The sequence below is a fragment of the Bombina bombina genome, chromosome 6 (assembly GCF_027579735.1).
Source record: "Bombina bombina isolate aBomBom1 chromosome 6, aBomBom1.pri, whole genome shotgun sequence".
Lineage (NCBI taxonomy): Eukaryota > Metazoa > Chordata > Amphibia > Anura > Bombinatoridae > Bombina > Bombina bombina.
The window spans coordinates 1,111,110,348-1,111,133,177 of record NC_069504.1 but is presented as its reverse complement, the minus strand read 5'-3'; the positions used below and the strand labels follow the sequence as shown (position 1 = coordinate 1,111,133,177).

Below are 22,830 nucleotides of genomic sequence, written 5' to 3'. Positions count from 1 at the left end.
TACCAGATAAATTCATTTCTTTCCGGATAGGGAGAGTCCACGGCTTCATTCCCTACTGTTGAGAAATACAACACCTGGCAACCAGGAGGAGGCAAAGACACCCCAGCCAAAGGCTTAAAGGATTACTGTTTTTTACTTTTTTCGTTACTCAATAGTCCCATATTTTGTATAATTATCATCTATTAAAAGCTACTAACCTATATTTTGTATAAAACGAAGCTTACAAACCTTATATTTTAACTAAATATTACCCGGCAATGACGTCACCTTTCCCAGCCCATAGTTTTCGGCATAGTGTGTATATGAAATGATTGACCAATAACATTTCGCTCCTATGCATATCATTACCAGCATAACCCTTCCTAATAAGCCTGCGCGTCAATTCAGCTAAATCGCGCATGCGCATTGTAATTGTAGAAGCCGAAGTTACCCACATCTCTGTTAGTTTTACGCTTGCGCATTGGAGGGAAAATCTATTGAATCGGTTATCCAGACTTTCTACGTATTAGATAACATTGACACGTCTTATATCTAGCTAAATATTGTACGGCTGTTTACAATTAAAAAGAACTAAAGCAGTAACTTTTTTTGTTCAGTTTATATGTAAACAAGCTGTCACTAAGCACCCACACTATACTACACTGTTCTACCCCCTATACCGGCGCCCCCAGAGCCCCCCACAACTAAATAAAGTTACTAACCCCTAAACCGCCGCTCCTAGACCCCGCCGCAACTCTTATAAATGTATTAACCCCTAAACCGCCGCTCCCGGAGCCCACCGCCACCTACATTATACCTAGTAACCCCTATCCTGCCCCCCCCATACCGCCGCAACTAAATAAATGTATTACCCCCTATACCGCCGCTCCCAGAGCCCACCGCCACTATAATAAATATGTTAACCCCTATACCGCCGCTCCCGGAGTCCACCGCCACTATAATAAATATGTTAACCCCTATACCGCCGCTCCCGGAGCCCACCGCAAGCTACATTATACATATTAACCCCTAATCTGCCCCCCCTACACCGTCGCCACCTATAATAAATGTATTAACCCCTATCCTGCCCCCCCTGCACAGCCGCCACTGTAATAAAATGATTAACCCCTAAACCTAAGTCTAACACTAACCCTAACACCCCCCTAACTTAAATATTAATTAAATAAATCTAAATAAATGTAACTCTTATTAGCTAATTGAATCCTATTTAAAACTAAATACTTACCTTTAAAATAAACCCTAATATAGCTACAATATAAATAATAATTATATTGTAGCTATCTTAGGATTTATTTTTATTTTACAGGCAAATTTCAATTTATTTTAACCATGTACAATAACTATTAAATAGTTATTAACTATTTAATAGCTTACCTAGCTAAAATAAAGAGAAATGTACCTGTGAAATAAATCCTAACCTAAGTTACAATTACACCTAACACTACACTATCATTTAATAAATGAATCCTATTTAAAACTAAATACTTACCTGTAAAATAAACCCTAAGATAGCTACAATGTAATTAATAATTACATTGTAGCTATTTTATGATTTATATTTATTTTACAGGTAACTTTGTATTTATTTTAGCTAGTTAGAATAGTTATTAAATAGTTATTAACTATTTAATAACTACCTAGCTAAAAGAAATACAAAATTACCTGTAAAATAAATCCTAACCTAAGTTACAATTAAACCTAACACTACACTATCATTAAATAAATTAAATAAATTAAATACAAATAACTACAATTAAATTCAATTAAATAAACTAACTAAAGTACAAAAAATAAAAAAAGCTAAGTTACAAAAAATAAAAAAATAAGTTACAAACATTTAACAAATATTACAACAATTTTAAGCTACTTACACCTAATCTAAGCCCCCTAATAAAATAACAAATCCCCCCAAAATAAAAAAATGCCCTACCATATTCTACATTAAAAAAGTTCAAAGCTCTTTTACCTTACCAGCCCTTAAAAGGGCCTTTTGTGGGGGCATGCCCCAAAGAATTCAGCTCTTTTGCCTGTAAAAGAAAAATACAACCCCCCCAAAATTAAAACCCACCACCCACATACCCCTAATCTAACCCAAACCCCCCTTAAATAAACCTAACACTACCCCCCTGAAGATCATCCTACCTTGAGTCGTGTTCAGCCAGCCGACCACCGATGGAACCGACTTAGCTTTTTTTATTTTTTGTACTTTAGTTAGTTTATTTAATTGAATTTAATTGTAGTTATTTGTATTTAATTTATTTAATTTATTTAATGATAGTGTAGTGTTAGGTTTAATTGTAACTTAGGTTAGGATTTATTTTACAGGTAATTTTGTATTTCTTTTAGCTAGGTAGTTATTAAATAGTTAATAACTATTTAATAACTATTCTAACTAGCTAAAATAAATACAAAGTTACCTGTAAAATAAATATAAATCCTAAAATAGTTACAATGTAATTATTAATTACATTGTAGCTATCTTAGTGTTTATTTTACAGGTAAGTATTTATTTTTAAATAGGAATAATTTATTAAAGTATAGTGTAGTGTTAGGTGTAATTGTAACTTAGGTTAGGATTTATTTTACAGGTAAATTTATCTTTATTTTAGCTAGGTAAGCTATTAAATAGTTAATAACTATTTAATAGCTATTGTACATAGTTAAAATAAATTGAAATTTGCCTGTAAAATAAAAATTAATCCTAAAATAGCTACAATATAATTATTATTTATATTGTAGCTATATTAGGGTTTATTTTAAAGGTAAGTATTTAGTTTTAAATAGGATTCAATTAGCTAATAAGAGTTACATTTATTTAGATTTATTTAATTAATATTTAAGTTAGGGGGGTGTTAGGGTTAGTGTTAGACTTAGGTTTAGGGGTTAATCATTTTATTACAGTGGCGGCGGTGTAGGGGGGGCAGGATAGGGGTTAATACATTTATTATAGGTGGCGACGGTGTAGGGGGGGCAGATTAGGGGTTAATATGTATAATGTAGCTTGCGGTGGGCTCCGGGAGCGGCGGTATAGGGGTTAACATATTTATTATAGTGGCGGTGGACTCCGGGAGCGGCGGTATAGGGGTTAACATATTTATTATAGTGGCGGTGGGCTCCGGGAGCGGCGGTTTAGGGGGTAATACATTTATTTAGTTGCGGCGGTGTAGGGGGGGCAGATTAGGGGTTAATATGTATAATGTAGCTTGCGGTGGGCTCCGGGAGCGGCGTTATAGGGGTTAACATATTTATTATAGTGGCGGTGGGCTCCGGGAGCGGCGGTTTAGGGGGTAATACATTTATTTAGTTGCGGCGGTGTAGGGGGGGCAGATTAGGGGTGTTTAGACTCGGGGTACATGTTAGGGTGTTAGGTGTAGACATTTCCCATAAGAATCAATGGGATGTCTGGCAACAGCGAACCTGAACTTTCGCTATGGTCAGACTCCCATTGATTCCTATGGGATCCGCTGCCTCCAGGGCGGCGGATTGAAAACCAGGTACGCTGGGCCGGAAAAGTGCTGAGCGTACCTGCTAGTTTTCATTTTAAGTATAGTTTGCTCGTTTACTCTAGGGCGATTCTGGAAGCGATCGTAAGCTATGTATTTACGTGATGTGCGCAGCTCACTCGACTGCTGCTGATAGATTCTACTTGCCTTATTCTACTGCAGATGGTGACGTTTCCTGTGACGCTGCGGTAACTCGCGCATGCGCATTAGTTCAGAAAACCCGCCATCTTACAACTGCAGTTGTCAGCACGGATTGGTAATCCGTAACGGCTGACATACAAGTAGGTTGGGAAACAATTAATATTTCTAAGTAAATTATTGGCCAAAGGGTACATATTTAATAAATGAAGTACATTAGAAAATAAGAGTTTTAAAACTATACTACGATTTTATTTGCATATAATTTCTGACTACAGTGTCCCTTTAAATATCGATCCCAGTCGACCCCAGTCATTCTACCGAGGGAACAAGGAAAAGTAGGATAAACATTAGGGTATAAATGGTGCCAGAGGAATAAAATAAATAATAGGGGACCGCCCATAGACAAGAAAAACGGACGGGCCGTGGACTCTCCCTATCCGGAAGGAAAGGAATTTATCTGGTAAGCATGAATTATGTTTCCTTCCTAAGATAGGGAGAGTCCATGGCTTCAAATTTTACTGTCAAATTGTAATATTCACACTAACCCGCCCTCATTAAAAGCTTAATTATAGCAAAGGTTCATCAGGCCGCTGCTTCCTTAATCTTTTTTCCACCTCTTAGGTGGAGAATTTCAATCTCCCCGGTCTCATCAGACCGAGGAGATTGACAGCTCTTGCCCACGCGTGATTGGCTGTGCGCGGGCAGGGGGCGGGATAGCATGCAAGCACAAAATTGCGCTTGCGTGCAGTCTTAAATTCCAGGCAGTGGATTGCTGCCCAACAGAGGCGAGCTGGGGCGGACAGGGGTGAATATGTATGCCCCTATCCACCCCAGCTTGATAAATCCAGCCCTATGAGTATAAACAAAAACAATGGGATTCATGTCCTTCAAAAGGGACATTAAACACTAAATACATTTATAAACATAATAGTGAGGACATTCCCCACTTCCCTCTGGTCACGAATGACTCCATGTTGAAATCTAGCAATAACTACATTCCAGTGCTGATGTATTTGCACAAGTGCAGCAACTCTCCTCATATACCTACAGTGTAAGCTAAATTCCAAAATGGCCGCACCCATAATTAGAGGGATGTGCATGAAATGTATTTAGTGTTTAGTGTCTCTTTATGTTTGTATGACAATTTAGCCATAACAAATGCAAGCATCAATAGTTGCTGTATATACAGACAATGAGATCATGGATATTTTGGGGTAGAATAGGGGTGTAAGACTTAGCTTGTTTGTCTTATATCGGTATATAGAGACAATGTCCTATTAGTAAAACAAAAACTGTACGTTGCCATTTTTAAAGGGACATTAAACACTAGATAAATTGATTCATTAAAAAAAAGACAAGTCTGAGAATAAGATGTAGATGTATTTTATAAAGTTTCATTTGTTGCTTAAAGATGAACAAGATAAGTGTATCAACAATGGGTGGAAGCTGCCATGTTATAACTTAGGTTACTTTCTCTGCAGTGGCCAATTAGGGACAGATATAAAAAGGTCACTAGAGTGTGCAACCAATGGCTGTGTGCAATGTAACAGTGTTCTGCACTTCTATTTCTAACAGGAACTGAAATGCTCACAATTTCAGATTCGGATTACAGGAAGGGGACAAAATAAATAATGAAATTATATTGTAGAAGTTTTTTTTAAACTATATGATTTATATATATTACCATCTCAAAGTGTTTAATGTACTTTAACTTACAACAAAAAGATATCCTCACCTCATCGAGCACAAGAAATGCGTTTTTCAGCGATGGATACGAGTCCTGTACGTGCCTTTGTAGCTTCTGAAGGATGTGATCACTTGATAACCAGGTGGGTGCACATTTAGCTGAATAAACTCTATACCAGAATAATAAACAATATTAAAGAATTATAGGAAAACAACTTTGGGTTTTTTTGTACTTTTTTTGAAAAGCAGGTAGGTAGGCTAAGGAGTATGCACATGTCTGAAGCACTATATAGCAGCAGTACCTATGAGAACAAAGAAAAATTGATAATAGAAGTAAATTGGTTACTGTTTTTTAAATTCTACCTGTCTGAGTCACAAATAGGGCTGCAACAACTAATCGGTAAGTTTGATCATAAAAATAGTTGTCAACAAATCTCATTATCAATTAGGTGGTCAGCGATTAGTTGGTCAGTTGCACAGCACCAGCTGCTTTAATCTGATGATCTACTGCAACTAAGATTATGCAAAAAAAATTGAATTTATTTATTTTTTAAATCTTTTTTCTATCCGATTAATCGGATAATAATCATCCGATTAATCGGATAGAAAAAAATAAAATAAATAAAAATGTTTGCACAATATCATGTGCAGGAGTTCATCGGATTGAAGCAGCTGGTGCTGTGCAATTAACCAACTAATTGCTGACCACCTAATTGATAATGAGATTCTTTGACAACTGTTTTTATGATCAATCTTACCGATTAGTTGTTGCAGCCCTAGTCACAAAAGAAAATTTTGATTCAATCTTTTGGTATCTTTTGTTGAAAAGGAGGTGGGAGCTAGTTGCTGATTGGTGGCTGCACATATATGCCTCTTGTCATTGGTTTACCAATGTGTTTAGCTAGTACCCAGTAGTGCATTGCTGCACCTTCAATAAAATATAACTAGAGAGTGAAGCAAAATGTATAATATAAGTAAATTTGAAAGTAGTTTCACATTATATGGTCTATCGTATTCATACAAGAAACATTTTGGATTTCATGTCCATTTAAAAACTCTGGTGAGTATGTTTATCTTATATCTCATATGTGTGGTCACTGGGAGCTAGCTGCACATGAGTTTGTCCACTGCTCTAAGCAACCCATGTCTACTACATAGCGGGTTTGGGCTCTTTGCAGCATTTGGAAGGAAACCTAGGTTGCAGAATTTGCTTTTAGTGAGTGTAGGGCAATTTTTACAGCAAAAAGAAGCAGAATAAATAGTGAATGTTTATTACAAAATTGTTTATTACTAAACACAATTCAACATTTTATTTTACAATCTCAAATTGTTTCAAGTCCCTTTAATAACACCCACATCTTTACTTTTAAACATTCCTAGAAGTTATTACAGTTGTTCATAAACTCTGGGCTACAAATGAAAGTGTCAGAAAGTAAAATGGCTTCTTTGCTTACACCCTTTACCATCAGGGAGGAGCTATGTGCGTACGTTTTACATCTAGCGAATCTTCTTTATCAACAGCTAATTCACTAAACAGATAAACATTAGACTAACTAAATAAAGGAATTTAAGCAACACTTTAGCTATGGTTGTCCGAATGGGGGAAAAGAGTGGCCAAATTTCCCCCCCTGGAATCTTGCTCCATATATCTAAGAATCAGCGCTCACTTGAGTGTCGTTTCTGATGCTAATGAGCCATCATGTTTAGCATAATGTGCACCTCCTGTGTACAAGTCACTCCTACTGCACATGTGGCCTCTGATATTGTTTAGTTACAGCATTTTATTTTTTAACCTCCACCACCCCCACCCCCGTAACAAATTCTGCGGTTGCCCATCACATGGGTAATTTATTGTATTATAATCAATGCTAAATGATGTATCACAGAAGTTATGTGCATGTGACATTACTCTCTACTGAAAGCAATTCATTTACATAAAATTGCACGTTAACTGCCGCAGACTATTATTAGCTGTCAGTCAAACCTCTTACACTAAAAAGTGTGGGAAAGGAGAGAGGGGATTTCATTTTAATTTGGGTGATTTAAAGGGACCCTAAGGGCAAGATTTATCAAAGTGAGAATAAGAAAATTCTCACATTTGTCATCAAAAAAACTTCACAAATGATATCACCATATTTATGAAAGGTCATGCAGCAATAAAGTCGCAACTTTTCATATGTGCGAACAAATTGACTCATGACCATTCGCAAGTCTTAAATATATGCGAATAAGTTGTCTGGAAATGATTAATTCTTGTATTAATCTCTATTGGCATTTTAAAATGCCCGTATATATTCGCAGTTCTCATATATTTATGAAAAGTGGTGCATGCAATATTCACTGTTTTTAATCTTGCCAATTTGTAGGTTTCGAGGAGTGAAAAATAAAGAGCGATATTGTTGTTTGTCTGGAGGGAAAATGGAAATATGTCTCTTTCTTGCTGTATTCTAGGGTTAGAAATTGCCCACAACAAGGCGCATAACCTGAATAATATTAATAATTAAATAACAAAAAGGTATACACAAATTTATAAAAAAGTAAAATAATTTAAGTGCAATTGAAATAAGTGTATTAAAAAGAACCAAGATAAGCTCTAAAAAACGGGCAACCTTCCTCAATGAAAGAGAGCCAAAGAAGGGCCAAAATAAAATATAAGAAATAACATTCTTATAAACGATCACTTGATTAAAACAATAAACCATTTACCGGTGTCTAAAATTAAGATTGATAAAGTGAAAATGAAATTTTCGCAAGAAAACTAGGATCAGCCATTCGCTTGACATCGCAAAAAAGTTTTGCCCCAAAAATGTCTCTAGAATTTTGATAAATACTGGAGACATTTTTGACTTCACACATTGCGAACTATTGCCAAAATAATCGCAACTTTTTAGGCGCATTTTTTCGGGGCTTGATACATTTTGCCCTAAACACTGTGAGATTGTTACTTTTCAGCTCATTTATAACTGTCCCTAATTGGCCTCAGCAGGGGAGAGCAGATAATGAGAATAGGATTTTTAGTCTAGAACAATTTATGGTGGTGTTTAATACTTATAAAAACGAAAGGTTAGTGTGCATGTATAGTAAATTTCTCACTTAAAGGGACATGAAAGACAACATTTTTTTCTTTCATGATTCAGATAGAGCATGCAGTTTTAAACAACTTTCCAATCTATTTAAATTGACAATTTTGCTTCATTCTCTTGGTATCCTTTGTCGAAGGAGCAGCAGTGCACTACTGGGATCTCCTGAGCCTACCTAGGTATACTTTAGAACTAAGCAAATTAGATAACAGTAGTAACTTGTAAAGTTGGCTAAAATGGCGCGCTCTATCTGAACCATGAAGGAAAAATGAGGGGTTTCATGACCCTTTAACACCTTAATGACCAGGATGTACAATGTACAGGGTACGTCGCTGATTGTTAAGGAAACTTTCAAAATGTTTGAAACTATGGGGGAGATTTAATGAGCAGCGGATGCTGCTTTCTCCGCCCGAAGTTTTCGGCTCACCAGTAACTTAAGTAAAGAAGCAGCGGGCATAAGACCACTGCTCCTTAACTTGTCTGCCACCTTTTAGGTGGATTGCAATCATCACGATCAGATACGATTGGGATGATTGACACCCCCTGTTAGCAACCGACTAGTTGTGAATGTGCAGGGGGCGGCATTGCACAAGCAGTTCACCAGAAATGTTTGTGCAATCTTAAATGCCGACAGCGTATAGCTGACACTCCCATTGTTTACTTTAAGGATGCATTTTATTCTAGTTGCGTATTAAGTCGTGTATTTGAAGTCATGACCGTGGCGTTATTTGACGCGTGAACGATCTAGTTGACTACTTGACAGTTTGATAAAAACCTGGCAGCTGGACTATCCCTACATGCTAAATACGTGCAGAGATTAATCAAACCCTTGCAATTAGGATTGTAATGAGATTAGAAAAACATTTTGAGACACTTGACTGCTTAATAACTTTGGAAAGTGAAAAATGCATCTAAAATGATTAGGAGATTAGCCAAATTGAAAGTTGAAGTTTTGATAAATGGAGCCCTTTGTGTCTCTGGAAGGGTTAATAAAATGTGCTTTTTTATGCTGTACTAATTTCTGTACCAATAGGAGCCTTACTTACCTGTGACTTGGCTTTATAGGTATTGTTTGTCCATTTTCAATTCTCAAAGGTTGCTGAAATTTCTTTAAAAAGTTTTCCCAGTTGACATTATTAGTTTCTTTAAAGCCAAATCTAGGGAGAAAAACAATAATATGAAATGGTTATAATTTGTTTAAATGAGCCCCTATTAAACATTAGAAAAGTGTTTGTGTGTTTTGTACAGGAAAAAGCCGGTCCAATATAGAAAACGTATATATATATTGTGCAGTGAAAACAAACCAGAGTTCTACTTTACCTCAATTCGATAACGAGTTATATTCTGTACAAGATTAAGATTAGTATTTTAACCATTTCTCTGCTGCATAAGGGTTAGATTAAGAGTGTATACTTTGCTAGACATAAGTTTTTTGCGCACGTTAGGTAGTGGGCATATTACAAAGTTGAAAGTAAAGAGTTTACCCGACATGCGCTAACCAAATATTGCGACCGCGTTAATGCATTCTCCCTATAGAAGTCAATGGAGAGCTGAGAAGAAAAAACCTAACACCTATCACTTGCTCACTTACTCGAAAGGAGTTGTTCATATTTCACATTCCAATGTTCTTCACTAACAGAACAATATCATTTTTTATTGTAAATATATATTTATATGTATACCTGTATTTCTATTCCTATATTATCAGATAAATGATAAGGTTAATGTAAAATAGACATCTATACCTATATATCTAAAAGAATAGATATAGGAATATTTAGAAATAGTAAACAAAACAAATTACATTATCCTGTAAGTGAAGAACAAGTTAAATATTTACAGTAAATATACATAGTAAAACAAATAAATACATGTGTGTGTGTGTGTGTGTGCGTGTGTGTGTGTATATATGTATATCACTTTGAATATTGTAATGAAAGACAGCACCTCTAATGATGTACTGGGGCACAGGAAAGGATTAGCCAAATCTCAATGCAAAGTCCAAAAAAGTAATTTTCCAGCCTCCATTAAAATTTAAAAGACCTTTATTTTCTCTTTACAGGGTCCATCATACAAACAACGTTTCAAACCACAACCTGGTTCTTAATCATTAAGAACCAGGTTGTGGTTTGAAACGTTGTTTGTATGATGGACCCTGTAAAGAGAAAATATATGTATATCACCCCTGAATTTCTGTCAGATAAAGCACCACTTTGCCCAGAAAATTGTTGCAATTACAAATGTTTAGGCATTCTCATTTTTATTTCTTTTGTTTGTATTGGTATGACACAAAAAAGTGAAGAAAAAAAAGCCAAATCTGACACATGCCACGCAAAACTCCAAAAATGGGCTTGACAAAATTATTGGCACCTTCTCAAAATTGTAAGAAATAATTGCATTCCAAGGGGCCTATCTATGAAGCTCCGTACGGAGCTTGAGGGCCCGTGTTTCTAAAGACCGCTGCTCCATAACTCTGTCCGCCTGCTCTGATGAGGCGGACAGGAATCGGGTTGATTGACACCCCCTGCTAGTGGCCGCGAATCTGCAGGGGGCGCATTCAGCGATGTATGTTGGACCTGATCCGCACTGTTGGATCAGGTCCGACAGACATTTCATAAATAGGCCTCCAAGTTTGTGATGCTCCTGTATTTAAACTCACCTGTATCAATTAAAAGGTGCTGACTATATAGAAATATATATACACTGTCGGCATTTAACATTGCACAAGCAGTTCTGGTGAACTGCTTGTGCAATGCCGCCCCCCTGCAGATTCGCGGCAAGCTATTCGGAGCTTGATACTTTGGCCCCTTGGAGTTTTGCATGGAATGTGTCAGATTTGGCTTTTTTTCTCCACTTTGTTGTGTCATAACAATACGAACAAAAGAAATAAAACATGAGAATGCCTAAACATTTGTAATTGCAGCAATTTTCTGGGCAAAGTGTTACATTATCTGACAAAAATGCAGGGGTGCCAATATTTTTGGCCATGACTGTATATACATACATACACATATGTGTATGTATGCATATACTGTATATGTTAAAGCCCTTATATCATCCTCTAGATATCATATGGTTGGCATGAATCTCTAGATATCATATGGTTGTGATATGACCCTCTAGATATCATAGGGCTGTCTCATGACCCGCTAGATATCATATGGTTGTCATATGACCTAGATATGATATGGTTGTTATATGACCCTCTAGATATCATATGGCTGTCTTATGAACATATAGTTATCATATGGTTGTCATATGATCCTCTAGATATCATATGATTGCCATATGATCCTCTAGATATCATATGGTTGTCATATGATCGTCTAGATAACATGCTTGTCATATGATCCTCTAAATACCATATGGTTGTTATATGACCTCTAGACATCATATGGTTGTCTCAAGACCCTCTAGATATCATATGTTTGTCATATAGTTTATAAATATCATATGGCTGTCTCCTGATCCTCTACATATCATATGGTTGCCTCTAATTTCATGGTTGTCATATGATCTTCTAGATATGTAATTTAACCTTCTAGATTTGTATATGGTCGTCACATGACCCTCTAGATATTGTATATTTGCCTCAAGACCCTCTAGATATCATATAGTTGTCAAATGACCCTCAAGATATCATATGGTTCTCATATGACCTTTTATATATCATATGGATGTCACAAGAACTTCTATATGGTTGGCTCATGCTCATCTAGATATCATATAGTTGTGATATCACCTTCTAGATATCATATGGTTGTCATATGATCAGATAAATATCATACGGTTATCACATGACTTTCTAGAAATCATATGTTTTTCATATGGCCCTCTAGATATCATATGGTTGTTACATGACCCTCTAGATATTAGATATGGTTGTCACATGATCCTGTAAATATCATATGGTTGTCATAGGACATTCTATATATCATGTGGTTGTCATATGACCTTCTAGATGTCATATGGTTGTCATATGAACTCCTAAATTTCATATGATTGTAACATGACCCTCTAGATATTATATGGTTGTCACATAATCTAGATATCATATGTTTGTCATATGACCCTCTAGATATCATATAGTTGTCATATGACCTTCTAGATATCATATGATTGTTACATGACCCTCTGAGTATCATATGGTTGATGAAAAATTCCAAAGAGTAGATACTTGCCTTAGAGTAAATAAATGGGATGGCTGTTAAAACTATAAATATATATTGCCAATATTGTCTACAGTGATACTATTATTATTATCAGCATTATTTATTTATTTTGCATCCCCTGCCTCTGCAGTCACCCATGGTGCCAGTCCTCTCTGACACATGCAGGGGGTTAAGTTACTTTCTCAATCTACATTGTCTTCTTTATTCCGCTTTAACAAGTTCCTCCTTAGATACAATCGCACATCAGCATTTACACTGCAGAATTCTGCTTTTGGTAATGTTCAGATTTGCTAAATTAAAAAAATGAAAAATTCTGCAGTTTGAAAAACAAAACATGAGTTTTAAGTTATTATATATCAACAATACACACAAAATTAAGACTGTAGTGTTACTCTAAAATTACCTTTATGAATAAGTCAATGAATAAGTCAATGTATAATGTAACTAGTAGCACTTGAATAACATAATATTACTTATTACCTGCTAACTGCTATATTGTGAATGTTATTTCTTTAATTGCTTTTCTATAGATTTCCTTGAAGAAATGCAGACAAGTTCCAACATGTCACTTTATTTTGAAAACAAATTGTTTCTGAACTTCAGTGTTCTAAAATGACTTTCTTCCCCTTGTTATTAAACTGGCATCATAAGTACTAACACAATACTTCAAATTTGCAGTAGCAAACTCCAAAGTGGGAAAATGGATACTGATAAAGAGGTATGTCCTTGAAATGCGTTGTGTTCCTGTGTGGTTTTGGCCAGACATTAATCAAGAGTTTGACTGGATAAGTGATTTTGCTTTTAGTTTGTACCGGGAGATGAATGTTTTTTTTCATACAGGTGGTAAATGTCCACACCCCATTACTGCTGGGAATTACTCTTCCTGGCCACTAGGAGGAGGCAAAGATTCCCAAACCCTAAAAGCTCTATAAAACCTCTCCCACCTTACTAGAAACGAGTTTTATCTCCGCTAGAGGTAGGTGTAGAATGAAGGTGTTCCAGTTTTCCTTTTGTGAGAGGGGTTCTTAGAGTTGAGGCTCAATTTCCCCTCAGAGTGCTGCTGATTAATGGAGGGATGTATTCAGAGTATTGGGTAGTGGCACAATTACACCTTATAGGTGTTAGTCACAAGCCTGCCACAGGTGTCGCGGGGACCCGTCATTCACCTACTCCTGTTGGGTCATCGGTATACTCCTATTATATATACTTCTGTTATATTTCACCACTGTTTTGCTTTCCACTGAATTGTACTTTATCTTCCAGTAGTTGGGTACCTTTGGGTAAGTACAATTTTTTATTTATAATTATGGCACTCATCTAAGGATAATGGGCTATTTAGTTTGTACATTATTGTACAATAGGGACAATATTTAGTTCATATTTATATTTTGGCTTCTTTAAGATTATAAAGCTCTATTTCACTTTAAATTTTTTGTGCACATATTTTTTCAGTGTCAGAGTGCTTTGGCTTATAAAGTTTATGCATGTCGGCTTGTCGGGTTTGAACATGTCAGTTGATCTTGATAGTCCACATCAGGTTTTTTTACGTGTGGGTATTTTGTCTCACTTTTAGTTTATTTGATCATTTCTCTTTGTGTGTGTTTCATTTCTGTTTGGAGCGTGCTATTAGGTTATTTAGTGTGCTCTGTTTTCCCATGGGTTTCAGTAGCTCTCATCCTATTAGCTGTTTTGAACAGCCAATCGGATTTAAGAAGATCTCATCCTATTGGCTGATTTGAATTTGAAGAATCAAATCAGCCAATAGGAATGCAAGGTACACCATTTTGAAACGGGTACCTAGCATTCAACTTCTGTGTAAGGCGGTGATCGTATGAAGAAGACGCTCCGCGCAGGATGTCATCGCCCTGATGGATAGCTCCACTCCGCGCCGCCGGGATGAAGATAGTAGACGTCCCCAAGACGCCGCCTGGATGAAGACTTCTCGCCGCCCGAAGATGGATGTCCGGACTTTGGGAACCGTGAGTAGATTTTATGGGGTTAGTGTTAGGTTTTTTTAATTTTTTTTTTTAATTTTTTTTTTTTTTTTTAAGATTAGGGATGGGCACTTGTAAAAGAGCTAAATGCCCTTTTAAGCGCAGAAAAAGAGCTGAATGCCTTTTACAAATGCCCCTTTAGGGGTAATGGGTATCAAGATTTTTTTGAATTAGGTTTTTTTATTTTGGGGGGTTGGTTGGGTGGGGGGTTTACTTTTAGGGGGGACTTAGTAATTTTTTAAGGTAAAAGAGCTGTTTAACTTAGGGCAAAGCCCTACAAAAGGCCCCTTTAAGGGCTGTTGGTAGTTTATTGTAGGTTAGGGGGTGTTTTTATTTTTGGGGGCTTTTTTATTTTTATAGGGCTATTAGATTAGGTGTAATTGCTTTTATTTTTGATAATTTCGATTATTCTTTTTTGTAATCTTAGATTTTTAAATTTTTTGTAATTTAGTGTTTATTATTTTTTGTAATGTTAGATTTTTTAATTTTTTTTCATAGTGTTAGTTTTTTTTACATTTTTAAATAAGGTTTTTTATTGGTAGTTTTTTTTTTCATTTTATTAGAATAGTTATATTAGGTTAATTTATAGTTTAAACCTTTTTTTATTTCACACGTAAATTTAATTTTTTTTTTAAAGATAGTTATATAGTAATTTTAATTTAAAGTTAGGGTGGTGTTAGGTTTAGGGGTTATTAGTTTAATTTAGTGTTTTGCGATGTGGGAGGCGGCAGTTTAGGGGCTAATAGGTTTAGTTTAGTAGTTACGATGTGGGGGGCTGGAGGTTTAGAGGTTAAAATGTTTATTTAGGTGTCAGCGATGTCGAGGAGCGGCGAATTAGGGGTTAATAACTTTTTTTAGTGTCAGCGATGTCGGGGAGCGGAGGATTAGGGGTTTATTTAGTGCCGGCGATGTCGGGGGTTGCAGATAAGGGGTTAATAGGTTTATTTAATAGTTGTGATGTGGGTGGGTGGCAGATTAGGGGTTAATAGGCTTAATATAGTGTTTGCGGTGTGGGAGGGCGGCGGTTTAGGGGTTAATAGGTAGTTTATGGGTGTTAGTGTACTTTGTAACATTTTAGTTATTAGTTTTGTGTAAAATGGATTTTATAAGTGGCGATATAGGCTATAACGCAAGCATTTTAGCTGGACAACCTGTAATACAGGTGCTATGAAAATCCCGCACTAAAACTGCATTTTTGTTAGTGCGGAATGGATGTTGCATTACAGGCTAAAATGTTTGCGGTATAGCTATACAGCCGCGACTCGTAATATTCGTTCCTGGCCATTCCGTGCGCAATGGCCAATTTTTCAGCGGTAATAGCTGTACTGCAAAACTCGGAATCTAGCCGAATGTGTATATTGTAAACTTGCTGAAGTGTTGCCTCCAGCTCAGCTGTGTAATTCTTGTTTAAATATTATTCTGCATTCTAATCAGACTAACAATGCTCTTGCTTCTAAAGGTATTTGCCCTCCTATTGTTTGTTCTACACAGGAGAGTTCTACAGATTTCACTCCAGGATTCGTGGATTTTGTACGCTCCATTGTATCTGAAATGCTGGTGGATATTCCCCTTTAAGCAAGCGTAAAAGCTCAGTTCATGATATAGCTTCTACTAGCTCTAAGCCTGTATTAGAAAATGTTCAGGATCCTGGTTCAACTAATTTGTCCTCAGAGGGTGAGCTATTATCTGATGATCAAGAGTCTGTTTCTGATAATGATTCTAATTTATCCTCTTTTTTTGTTTAAGGTTGATCATATTTGTTTCCATTGAAAGAGGTATTATGTACTTTAGGTTGAGGATCCTAAGCTATCTGAGGACAAATCTATTAGATGTTTGCATTTGATTTTTAAACCTACTAAAAAGTCTCTACAGGTTTTTCCTGTGCCTAATGCTGTTTTTGAGATAGTTTCTAAGGATTGTTCTAAGCCTGGCGGCCCTTTTAATCATTCAGCTAGGTTTAGGAAAATGTATCCTTTGCCTACCTCTAATGTTGTGCTTTGGGAAACAGTTCACAAAGTGGATGGGGCAATTTCTACCTTGGCTAGGCAAGCTAGTATTCCTTTGGAAGATAATTCTTCATTTAATGATCCAACGGATAGAAAATTGGAATCCTTTCATAGATGGGTTTTTCAGCAAGCAGGTTTTCTTTTTAGGACTGCAGTTAACGCTGCCTGTGTGACTGAGGCTTCTTCTGTTTGGTTAGATAGTCTTTATGAACAGTTTTTGGATAATGATCCTGCTAGTAAAGATTTTCTTTTGGATCTCTTGAAGTCTGCCAATGCTTTCATTTCAGTTATTGACATAACTAAGATTAATTCTAAGAGTATGTCATTAGCAGTTCTTTCTAGAAGGGCTATATGTTTAAAGCTGATATGGTTTCTAAATCCAACTTCTATCTCTTTCTTTTCAAGGAAAAATGTGGTTTGGTTCTGAGTCAGATTCTATCATTTCTACTGTGACATGAGGTAAGGGAGCTTTTCTTCCCCAGAGAAGAAGTTTAAGGGTACATTTAAAACTCCTAATAATTTTTGATTGCTCCAGGGGTGAACAATTGGGAAATGGATTTTCCTAGTCGTCAATCAGCTATGGCTGTTTCTTTGGCATCTTGGCTTAAGCTTTTGATTCATAAAGCTTACTTGGAGGTGGGTCAGTCTCCTCCTAAAGGATTACCGCTCATTTAACCAGATCAGTTGCCACATCTTGGGGCTTTAAGAATGAGACCTCTGTGGATCAAATTTGTAAGGCAGTCACTTGGTCTTCTTTGCAAACTTTTAATAAATTCTATCATTTTGAAGTTTTTGCTTCCTCTGAAGAAGCCTTTGGTAGCAAAGTCCTTCAGGCTGTTGTTTCTGATTTAATGTAGTTTCTAAGTTCTTTTTCTCTAGTTTTCATGTCTTGCATGTTAAAAAAACTAACCTTTATTCTATCTAATATTGCGAAAAAAGAGAGAAAAAAAAGAATAAATAATAAAATATTGAAAAGTCAATATCATGCTTGTCCTGCCCTCATTACTCATGCACTTCACAGCTAGGGTATTAGTTCCCAGGAGTAATGGATCATGGACAATCACCATCTGTATGAAAGAAAAAAAAATCTATGCTTACCAGATAAATTTCTTTCTTTTGCGATGTACCGAGTCCACGGATTCATCCTTACTTGTGGGATATTCTCCTTCCTAACAGGAAGTAACAAAGAGAGCACCACAGCAAAGCTGTCTATATAGCTCCCCCCTTAACTCCACCCCCCAGTCATTCGACCGAAGGCAAAGGAAGAAAAAGGAGAAACTATAAGGTGCAGAGGTGACTGAAGTTTGTAATAAAAAATACCACCTGTCTTGAATAGACAGGGTGGGCCGTGGACTCTGTACATCGCAAAAGAAAGAAATTTATCAGGTAAGCATAAATTTTGTTTTCTTTTGCATGATGTACCGAGTCCACGGATTCATCCTTACTTGTGGGATACCAATACCAAAGCTTTAGGACACGGATGAAGGGAGGGAAAAGACAGGAACCTAACCCTTTCTCCCAAAAATAGCCTCAGAAGAAGCAAAAGTATAACATTTGTAAAATTTGGAAAAGGTATGAAGCGAAGATCAAGTCGCAGCCTTACAAATCTGTTCAACAGAAGCATCATTTTTAAAAGCCCATGTGGAAGCCACCGCTCTAGTGGAGTGCCTGAATCAAGGTATCTATAACCGACATTCAATCTCCAAGCAGTCAGTTGCAGAGAAATTAGATTTGGATGCTTGAACGGACCTTGAATTAGAAAGTCCCGTCGCAGTGGCAGAGTCCATGGTGGTAGAGATGACATGTCCACCAGGTCTGCATACCAAGTCCTGCGTGGCCACGCAGCTGCTATCAAAATCACCTAAGCTCTCTCCTGTTTGATACTGGCAATCAAACGGGGAAGGAGAGGAAATGGTGGAAACACATAAGCCAGGTTGAATGACCAGGGTACTGCTAGAGCATCTATCAGTACTGCCTGAGGATCTCTCTGGACCTGGATCCGTAACAAGGAAGTTTGGCGTTCTGACGAGACGCCATCAGATCCAATTCTGGTGTGCCCCATAGCTGAACCAGTTGAGCAAACACCTCCGGATGGAGCTCCCACTCCCCCGGATGAAAAGTCTGACGACTTAGAAAATCTGCCTCCCAGTTCTCTACCCCTGGGATGTAGATCGCTGATAGATGGCAAGAGAGAGTCTCTGCCCATCGGATTATCCTGGAAACTTCTATCATCGCTAAGGAACTCCTTGTTCCCCCTTGATGATTGATATAAGCTACAGTCGTGATGTTGTCCGACTGAAACCTGATGAATCCGGCCGAAGCCAGCTGAGGCCACGCCTGAAGAGCATTGAATATCGCTCTTAATTCCAGAATATTTATCGGTAGGAGGGCCTCCTCCTGAGTCCACAAACCCTGAACTTTCAGGGAATTCCAGACTGCACCCCAGCCCAGTAGGCTGGCGTCCGTCATCACTATAACCCACGCTGGCCTGCGGAAACACATTCCCCTGGACAAGTGATCCTGTGACAACCACCAAAGAAGAGAATCTCTGGTCTCTTGATCCAGATTTATCTGAGGATATAAATCTGCATAATCCCCATTCCACTGTTTGAGCATGCACAGTTGAAGTGGTCTGAGATGTAAGCGGGCGAACGGAACTATGTCCATTGCCGCTACCATAAGTCCGATTACCTCCATACACTGAGCCACTGACGGCCGAGGAATGGAATGAAGAGCTCGGCAGGTGGTTAAAATCTTTGATTTTCTGACCTCCGTCAGAAAAATTTTCATGTCCACCGAATCTATCAGAGTTCCCAGGAATGGGACTCTTGTGAGAGGAATAAGAGAATTCTTTTTCACGTTCACCTTCCACCCATGAGATCTTAGAAAAGCCAACACTAAGTCCGTGTGAGACTTGGCTAGTTGGAAAGTCGACGCTTGAATTAGGATGTCGTCTAGTTAAGGCGCCACTGCAATGCCCCGCGGTCTTACAACCGCCAGCAGGGACCCTAGCACTTTTGTGAAGATTCTTGGCGCCGTGGCCAACCCGAGCCACAAACTGGTAATGCCTGTCCAGAAAGGCAAACCTTAGGAATTGGTGATGATCTATGTGGATAGGAATGTGTAAATACGCATCCTTTAAATCCACGGTGGTCATATATTGACCCTCCTGGATCATTGGTAAAATAGTCCGAATGGTTTCCATCTTGAAGGATGGAACTCTCAGGAATTGGTTTAGGATCTTGAGATCTAGAATTGGTCTGAAGGTTCCCTCTATTTTGGGAACCACAAACAGATTGGAGTAGAAACGTTGTCCCTGTTCTGCTTTCGGAACTGGGCAGATCACTCCCATGGTAAGAAGGTCTTCTACACAGCATAAGAACGCCTCTCTTTTTGTCTGGTTTACAGACAATTGAGAAAGATGGAATCTCCCCCTTGGAGGAGAATCTTTGAAATCTAAAAGATAGAGATACCCCTGGGTTACAATTTCTACGGCCCAGGAGTCCTGAACGTCTCTTGCCCAGGCCTGAGCAAAGAGAGAGAGTCTGCCCCCTACTAGGTCCGGTCCCGGATCGGGGGCTACCCCTTCATGCTGTCTTAGTGGTAGCAGCAGGCTTTTGGCCTGCTTACCCTTGTTCCAAGCCTGGTTATGTCTCCAGGTTGGCTTGGATTGAGCAAAGTTCCCCTCTTGCTTTGCAGCAGAGGAAGAGGAAGCGGGACCACCCTTGAAGTTTCGAAAGGCACGAAAATTATTTTATTTGGTCCTTGTCTTATTTTACTTATCTTGGGGAAGGGCATGACCTTTCTCCCCCAGTGATGTCTGAAATGATCTCTTTCAGAGCAGGCCCAAATGGGGTCTTTTCTTTGAAAGGGATGGTCAAAAGCTTAGATTTTGATGACACATCAGCCGACCAGGACTTAAAGGGACAGTCAACCATAGAATTGTTATTGTTTTAAAAGATAGATAATCCCTTTATCACTCATTCCCCAGTTTTGCATAACCAACACAGTTATATTAATGTACTTTTTACCTTTGTGATTACCTTGTATCTAGGAACCTTCTTCCAGCCCCCTGATCACATGACTGTGACTGTTTATTATCTATTGTCTTAAATTTAGCATTGTATTGTGCTAGATCTTAAATAACTTTCTGTGCCTGAACACAGTGTTATCTATATAGCCCTAAGAGGCAGCCCTCAAAGGCTTAGAAATTAGCATATGAGCCTACATATGTTTAGTTTAAACTAAGAATACCAAGAGAAAAAAGCAAATTTGATGATAAAAGTAAATTGGAAAGTCAATTAAAATTAAAAGTCCTATCTGAATAATGAAAGTTTAATTTATACTTGACTGTCCCTTTAAGCCATAACGCTCTATGCGCTAAAATGGCAAAACCTGAATTCTTTGCCGCTAACTTAGCAAGATGAAAAGCGGCGTCTGTGATAAAAGAATTAGCTAGCTTAAGAGCCTTAATTCTGTCCAGAATATCATCAAGTGGGGTCTCCACCTGAAGAGCCTCTTCTAGATCCTCAAACCAAAAAGCAGCTGCAGTGGTTACAGGAACAATGCACGCTATGGGTTGAAGAAGAAAACCTTGATGAACAAAAATTTTCTTGAGGGGACCCTCTAATTTTTTATCCATAGGATCAATGAAAGCACAACTGTCTTTAATAGGTATAGTTGTACGCTTAGCTAAAGTAGAAATAGCTCCCTCCACCTTAGGGACCGTCTGCCATGAGTCCCTCATGGTGTCAGATATGGGAAACATTTTCTTAAAAACAGGAGGGGGAGCGAACGGAATACCTGGTCTATCCCACTCCTTAGTAACAATATCCGAAATCCTCTTAGGGACCGGAAAAACATCAGTGTAAACAGGAACCTCTAGATATTTGTCCATTTTACACAATTTCTCTGGAACTACAATAGGGTCACAATCATCCAGAGTCGCTAAAATCTCCCTGAGCAATAAACGGAGGTGTTCTAGCTTGAATTTAAATGCCGTCATATCTGAATCTGTCTGAGGGAGTAACCTTCCTGAATCAGAAATCTCTCCCTCAGATAGCAAATCCCTCATCCCTACCTCAGAACATTGTGAGGGAGTATCGGATACGGCAACTAAAGCGTCAGAAGGCTCAGCATTTGTTCTTAACCCAGAGCTACTGCGCTTCCCTTGCAACCCTGGCAGTTTAGATAAAACCTCTGTGAGGGTAGTATTCATAACTGAGGCCATATCTTGCAAGGTGAAAGTATTAGACGCACTAGAAGTACCTGGCGTCGCTTGAGCGGACGTTATTGGTTGTGACACATGGGGAGAACTAGATGGCAAAACCAGATTTCCTTCTGTCTGAGAATCATCCAATGCCAAACTCTTATAAGTCAAAATATGCTGTTTGCAATTTATAGACATATCAGTACAAGTGGGACACATTCTAAGAGGGGGTTCCACAATGGCTTCTAAACAAATTGAACAATGAGTATCCTCAATGTCAGACATGTTGAACAGGCTAGTAATGAGACAAGCAAGCTTGGAAAAACACTTTATTTAATGAAAAAAACACAATTTTCAAAAACGGTACTGTGCCTTTAAGAGAAAAAAAGACATACAGAAACTGCAAAAATGCTTAAAATTGCCTCAAATTTTCCGAAATTTTTACAGTACACCCACTAAAGTATAGTAAGATTGCACCACAAATATCTATGCAATATACCCCCAAATGAAAAAAACGGAAAAACCGATAAAAAAAAACTGTCAGCACCTTGCCACAGCTCTGCTGTGGCCCTACCTGCCCTTAGGGAACGATTCTGTGGGAATAAAGCTTTGATTGGGCCCCAGAAGAGTACCAGGACCTCTGGGGACTTTGCTTGCTGCTGCCTGCATCAACTAAGTGCGCAACTGAGGCGCAAAAATAGGCCCCGCCCCTCTTACTCGATGTTGCTGGGGCCTACACAAAAACATTTTCTTGAAAGCCATGTGGGTTATAAAACTCCTTAAATAAGCCAAGTGTATCCTCAAACATATGTCCCATAAAAATAAAGACTCCCAGAAGACACAAACGTTTGCCCAATATATTATACACAAACTGAGTGCCCATAAGATTAGCCCTGTATGTAAACTAGTAATGCCTTTCCTTATATAACTAGGATTACTGCTTACCCTTCCCCTAATGGGGAAACTGTCAGCCTTTCTGAGTTAACACAGTCTCTGCAGAAAAAATGACTGAACATACCTCATTGCTGTAAAGCAAGAA

General features: G+C 37.9%; 1 protein-coding gene across 1 annotated transcript in view; it reads right to left on the bottom strand.

Annotated features, from left to right (window-relative positions):
* Positions 1-22,830, bottom strand: part of EFCAB6 (EF-hand calcium binding domain 6) — a 423,875-nt gene that overhangs the window by 192,374 nt on the left and 208,671 nt on the right. The window contains exons 9-10 of the mRNA XM_053719700.1: positions 9,457-9,567; positions 5,380-5,500 (exon numbers count right to left, since the gene is read on the bottom strand). Of these exons, the coding sequence (XP_053575675.1) occupies positions 5,380-5,500; positions 9,457-9,567 (232 nt within the window). The remainder of the gene's footprint in view (positions 1-5,379; positions 5,501-9,456; positions 9,568-22,830) is intronic.